Source organism: Sinocyclocheilus grahami, unplaced genomic scaffold (genome assembly GCF_001515645.1).
Source record: "Sinocyclocheilus grahami isolate Dianchi unplaced genomic scaffold, SAMN03320097.WGS_v1.1 scaffold1383.1, whole genome shotgun sequence".
NCBI classification, from domain to species: Eukaryota; Metazoa; Chordata; class Actinopteri; order Cypriniformes; family Cyprinidae; genus Sinocyclocheilus; species Sinocyclocheilus grahami.
In genome coordinates this window covers 65,732-72,787 of record NW_015506562.1, presented here as the reverse complement: position 1 = coordinate 72,787, position 7,056 = coordinate 65,732, and the positions used below count along the sequence as shown (strand labels likewise).

Below are 7,056 nucleotides of genomic sequence, written 5' to 3'. Positions count from 1 at the left end.
TATTTAAAATATTTAAGAAATATTTTGTTATTTATTAACGCTTCTGTTTTAGAGCCAGTGTTTTGGAAAGGAAACTGGAGTCAGTACGAAGCCTACTAAATGCATTTAACAGCTCAACATTAATAATCACGTCAGGTTTTTAAAGCACAGCGAGCAGCCGCTGCAGTAAACATCATTATTACATTGTTCCATGAGGTGAAGATCATGAATTCTGGAATTTCAAACACAGAATACCTTGATCTACAGTTGGCCGTCAAACGCTTCCCAGAATAGATGCCAATAAACACACAGCGTTAGAGACTTAAAGCTAGAAACAATTAAAATGTCAGTTCGTTTAAGAATCATCATTACTGTTCAAGCTGCATCTTAATAATGATTCATCTGACCGTGTGATGTTTACATACTTCACAGAGCTAGAGAGACGTCAAGACACGAGAGACACACCAGAAGACACAGCTGACAGGACAGAAAAAAAAGATTAAATAAATAAATAATATGAAATGTTAAAAGATGAGAGACACACTAGAACATGTAACAGGCCGTTATTTTATTTAAAAATAAAATAAAATAAAATAAAATAAAATAAAATAAAATAAAATAAAAAAAAATAAAATAAAATAAAATTCAATTCAATTCAATGTTAAAGGATGAGAGACACACCAGAACATGCAACAGACCGAAAAATAATCTTGACAGAAAAATAAATAAAATAAAATAAAACAAAATAGGATAAAATTAAATAAAATGTTAAAGGATGAGAAACACACCAGAACACGCAACAGACAGGACAGAAAAAAAACATTTAAAATAGAAATAAATAAATAAATAAATAAATAAATAAATAAATAAATAAATAAATAAATAAATAAATAAATAAATAAATAAATAAATAAATAAATAAATAAATAAATAAATAAATAAATAAATAAATAAATAAATAAATAAATAAATAAATAAATAAATAAATAAATAAATAAATAAATAAATAAATAAATAAATAAATAAATAAATAAATAAATAAATAAATAAATAAATAATAAAATAAAATAAAACATTAAAGGATGAGATACATGCCAGAACATCCAACAGGTAGGACAGAAGAAAAATAAAACATTTAAAATAAAAAAATAAAAAATAATAAAATAAAATGTTAAAGGATGAGAGACATGCCAGAACATGCAACAGGCAAGACAGAACAAAAAACATTTAAAATAAAATAAAATATGTTAAAGGATGAGAGACACACCAGAACATGCAAGAGACAGGACAGAAAAAAGGTTAATATTATTCTGAAGTCTTATATGCTCAGATATTGGGACACATGTTCTTCTGAAGCCACCTGTTAGTCATTAGAGCTCGTCCAGTGACAGAGGCTCCGCCCCTTATGTTTGATATGATAATCAGGAGCGAGGAAAGGCACCGGGGGTCCATGCAGCGGATGCTTCCCAACACATGACACAAATTAGCTGCGGTGTTTGACCTCCGCTGATTCCCACTGATTGTGTTTTCAGGAGAGCTGTGCTGCTGATAGACGCCTTTCCACACACCATTTCTGTATTATCCACATGTGTCCGACACAAACACACACAAGCACTTCATTTCCATAATACGTGCACAGATCAAAACACACACTTTCCTTAAACACTCACAGATTTCCTCGCCTCTCCCAACAGACTCGGACCCGGAGGGTAAAATAAAGAACAAAAAATTTATATGTATAAAAATAATTGATAAATATACATTTTTTTTAACTAGAAAATAAATATAAATAAATATTTTATAAATACATACTTTTAAAATAAATAATATAAATCATATTTTAATAAATAATCAGTGATTTCAGCTAAATCACACAGAAATGCAGCAAGAGAGACTATACACAGAACTTCATTAATCGTAATGAATTCAAAATATATTTGAAAATAAAAATTTATTAATTAATTGCATATATTATTATTATTAGTTTTAAAATAATATTTTAATATAGATATTTAAAAATGTAATAAAATTTTTATATTTTCTCTTTTCAATTTCATTCTGCTTTATTTAATTTTTTTTATTAGTTTAAAATATGTCTATTTCTTAAATGTTACTTAATTTATTTGATTATTTTATATATTTACGATATTCCACAAATTATTGTGTATATATATATATATATATATATATATATATATGTGTCCCTGCAGCACAAAATCATTATTAAGTCGCTGGGGGATATTTGTATCAAATATTGTCCTATCTATTCATCTTTCAGATGATGTATACATGTCAGTTTCCAAAAATGGACCCTTATGACTGGTTTTGTGGTCCAGGGTCACATATTTTACACATAAATATCTGTATGTAAAAATACATGTGTATATTTAAGAAATTTATTTAAATTGATTTTAAATGTTTTATGTATATATGCATATAAGTTATTTCCATATAAGTTAAGATTCAAATTCACTTTCATGTCTGAAAAACCATGCCAGACTTGTATTAATCAGCTATTTCTGATCATTAATGCTCACAGAGGCCTCGTTACTCACGTGAACTCAAACACGGCTGCGCTGGCATCGCTCTGAGCGATCAGACGAGACGCCTCGCGTGAGACAGCAGCTCGATCGATCTCGTCTCTATTGCTCTGTCAGGACATCGACTCCAGTCGCTCTGGTTTTCTCAGAAGGTAAACACACACATAAATGACGGATCTGCAAATGTGTCGCTTGTGTTTAGCTGTTCTTTCAGAAGTTACATCGTCCTGCCAAGACCATAGAGCTCCAGCATCTATTCATCACTTCACAGTCACTAAAGGAGATATTAAAACTTATTAAAGGCAAAAATAAATAAATATAAATAATGGAATGGAAAAAATAATTATATGTATATTAAATATAAATAAATATACAAAAAACAATTAATAAATAAATAAAATATAAATAACATTATTGTGATTTAACTTAAATCACACACAAAACGCATGTTACATGCTCAGGAAAAAATATTAATCCTAATTCATTCCAAATAAATTCAAAAATAAAAATAAATCATGTTCGTGTTGACAGCAGTTACTTTAGTATCACTGAGAAACTATTATAGTTTCAATTCATTTTTATTTTCTGTTTTCATTTTCATTGTAATTAAAGTTTTAGTAATTTTGTTTTGTATTTTTGTCAGTTTTAGTAATTTTAAAATATGTCTATATAGTTTTTAAATATTTCGTTTATATAGTTTTTATTTTAGAAATAAAATAATATAAAATAATGTCAAAAAATAAACAATATAAATAATAAATAAATAATCATTTAAAAATAAAAGTGTGTGTTGTGATCGGTTAGCTGGGCCAGTGTGTGTTGTGATCGGTTAGCTGGGCCAGTGTGCTGTGATCGGTTAGCTGGGCCAGTGTGTGCTGTGATTGGTTAGCTGGGCCAGTATGCTGGGCCAGTGTGCTGTGATTGGTTAGCTGGGCCAGTGTGCTGTGATTGGTTAGCTGGGCCAGTGTGCTGTGATTGGTTAGCTGGGCCAGTGTGCTGTGATTGGTTAGCTGGGCCAGTGTGCTGTGATTGGTTAGCTGGGCCAGTGTGCTGTGATTGGTTAGCTGGGCCAGTGTGCTGTGATTGGTTAGCTGGGCCAGTGTGCTGTGATTGGTTAGCTGGGCCAGTGTGCTGTGATTGGTTAGCTGGGCCAGTGTGCTGTGATTGGTTAGCTGGGCCAGTGTGCTGTGATTGGTTAGCTGGGCCAGTGTGCTGTGATTGGTTAGCTGGGCCAGTGTGCTGTGATTGGTTAGCTGGGCCAGTGTGCTGTGATTGGTTAGCTGGGCCAGTGTGCTGTGATTGGTTAGCTGGGCCAGTGTGCTGTGATTGGTTAGCTGGGCCAGTGTGCTGTGATTGGTTAGCTGGGCCAGTGTGCTGTGATTGGTTAGCTGGGCCAGTGTGCTGTGATTGGTTAGCTGGGCCAGTGTGCTGTGATTGGTTAGCTGGGCCAGTGTGCTGTGATTGGTTAGCTGGGCCAGTGTGCTGTGATTGGTTAGCTGGGCCAGTGTGCTGTGATTGGTTAGCTGGGCCAGTGTGCTGTGATTGGTTAGCTGGGCCAGTATGCTGGGCCAGTGTGCTGTGATTGCTTAGCTGGGCCAGTACGTGTTGTGATCGCTTAGCTGGGCCAGTGCGTGTTGTGATCGGTTAGCTGGGCCAGTGTGCTGTGATCGGTTAGCTGGGCCAGTGTACTGTGATTGGTTAGCTCAGTGTAAATATTGCATCAATATCAAATCAATTTGAGCGTGATTTAAACTCGGATGATTGTAACCACTCTAAGTTTGTCTGCCTTGGGAAAGCTAGCGTGTCTCTGACATAGTGGACCCCTTTAAAATTGTTTTATTTATTAATTTTAATGTGTTCTTTTGAACACATGGGATGGAAATAGTGCTTTATTGGCAAATGTTTTATGCAATACTCCAATTTTTTCACACAAGTTTCATTTGAAACTTTGGACGGAAACATAGCTATAAATGATAATACATTTTAGAATTGTCCTCTGATAACTGGATATATTCAAACACCTTTCTCCCCTTAATATTGTACATTTAAATAAATAAATAAATATCAAAGTTTGTAAGATCTGATTTTGTGGGAACTTAGAAGATGTAGAGAGTGACAAGCTCAAGTAAATTTCTCACAGTTTGTTGAAACAGAGCAATAAAGATCCGACAGGAGCGACGTCTGATTTACATGCTGATGTAGCAGGAGCCCAGAGTGACCACACACACACACACACACACACACACACAGGCGTCGTGGAGCCCCAGCTGATTGATCAGAAGTGTCTGATCGCTTTGGGTCCAGGCTGAATTTTTAAGATAGATAGATAGATAGATAGATAGATAGATAGATAGATAGATAGATATGATTGGTCACTGTAGTCTCGTACCTTCCTGGCTTTGTTCTTCTTCTCGTACGTGTCTGACAGCGGTTTCTTCTTGGTCTGGACGGTGGCTTTGGAGAACAGATCCTCAAACTCTTGTGTGTTTATGATATCAGGCTCTTCCAGTGAACTCCAGAGCGTGTTATTACTCACAGTTTGTTGAAACAGAGCAATAAAGATCCGACAGGAGCGACGTCTGATTTACATGCTGATGTAGCAGGAGCCCAGAGTGACCACACACACACACACACACACACACACACAGGCGTCGTGGAGCCCCAGCTGATTGATCAGAAGTGTCTGATCGCTTTGGGTCCAGGCTGAATTTTTAAGTTCTGGGACGCCAGACCAGTGCTGACCTGCACAATCACTCACTGCTGACCGAGCCATTTCTGCCTCATCTGACCCTTACAGACCACAGAAAACTGACCTGAATAAAGCCAGGTCGTGCAGACACACCTTAGGATTTCAAACCACATACATTTCAACTCCAGCACGGCAGAATTTGATCTCAGTTCAGTTCAGTGACAGTGTTGCTGTCGTAAAGTTCATTAATCGTGAAACAAATCCAATTTCAGCGGTAAAGCAGCTCTACAGAAGACATCGGAGCCATTATTCAGATCAATTCAGTTCAAGTCAGTGCAGTAAAATCAATTATATTACTGAATACCTCAGACGAGCTGATCTGTGCTGATCTGGAACCACAGCAGCGGGTCAAACCTGTACATCTCATCAAAACACCACTAAACACGAGTGCACAGAGGGAATTATGGGAATAACAGCTCAAAATGAGATCATTATATGCAAGCACTAAGCATAAGTTCCTGAAAGTGCACTGCTAAAGTACAATGATATTTATGCCATGACTGCTGTTAATGGAAGATTCAACAAACTCAAACGTTTGGCAGTGAGACACAGAATGCGGCTGAAACCCCCTCTAGTGGTACAAACCATGTGACTTCCTTTAATTAGAGCTAAATCTACTGTATTCCTGACTAACGCTCTGTGAGCACATACAGCATCTTTACAGGAGCCAGACACAAACACAGACACTAGCAACTGGTCTGACTAACTAGCAGTTCACTGAGTCATGATCAGATTCAAACTAGACCAAGTTTTGTGAAATTGACTTTAAAACGTTATGAGCAGTCATGCAGAAAAATATTAGGCTGTTGCTAGATGGCTGCTTGCTGTTTAGAGTGGCAGATGATAGATAGATAGATAGATAGATAGATAGATAGATAGATAGATAGATAGATAGATAGATAGATAGATAGATAGATAGATAGATAGATATGATTGGTCACTGTAGTCTCGTACCTTCCTGGCTTTGTTCTTCTTCTCGTACGTGTCTGACAGCGGTTTCTTCTTGGTCTGGACGGTGGCTTTGGAGAACAGATCCTCAAACTCTTGTGTGTTTATGATATCAGGCTCTTCCAGTGAACTCCAGAGCGTGTTATTACTGTAAAACACACACACACACACAGATATCGGTATCAGACAAACACTCGGCTCAGCTGGTCAGCTTCAGTTCATTTCATGTCTAGAGTTTATTTATGCGTTTAAAGACTCAAGCTGGACTCTGATGGGAAGTATTTGGCTGATTCAGACTGCAGTATGGCGTCCGTGGATGAGAATTATTGGGTTTCTGCCGTTGCTGAGAGACACGAGCAACACAAACAGGCCGATGGTGTACGAGGGAGTCTTTAACGACACTCCCGCCTGCCTTCACTATCGCAGTTTCCACTGCTTTATCCCGAGGAAAAAAACTCATTTCAGACAATACAGATGATCCGTATCCCAGCAGCTTCGCTTTGTATTGAAGGATCACAGAGTTCAGGAAGGTCATTAAGGTCACCTGGTCATTGAAATCACCCTAACCCATGTAGTAACCTTATTGTTACAGAGCTGACGAGACGTGAGACGTGCAGATCCATCTGCAAGGCTTTATTGTGGAGAAGACAGAGACGTGGTCATGAAGCAGGCAGGGTCAAACAGAGGCAGACAGGTATATGGTGGGCAAGACACAAGAACAGTCCTAGGGCTAGCGTGGGTCGACGATGGGCAGACAGAGTCAGAAGGGGCAAGACTAAGGGAGAAATCCAGGAAACCAGGCGAAGATCAGAAACCGGGAAAACAGCTAGGCTAGGGCTA

The 7,056-nt window shown here is 37.1% G+C and overlaps 1 protein-coding gene across 1 annotated transcript in view; it reads right to left on the bottom strand.

Moving 5' to 3' along the window:
- LOC107569813 (formin-like) overlaps positions 1–7,056 on the bottom strand; it is a 56,874-nt gene that overhangs the window by 27,391 nt on the left and 22,427 nt on the right. The window contains exon 7 of the mRNA XM_016255968.1: positions 6,223–6,364. Within this exon, the coding sequence (XP_016111454.1) occupies positions 6,223–6,364 (142 nt within the window). The remainder of the gene's footprint in view (positions 1–6,222; positions 6,365–7,056) is intronic.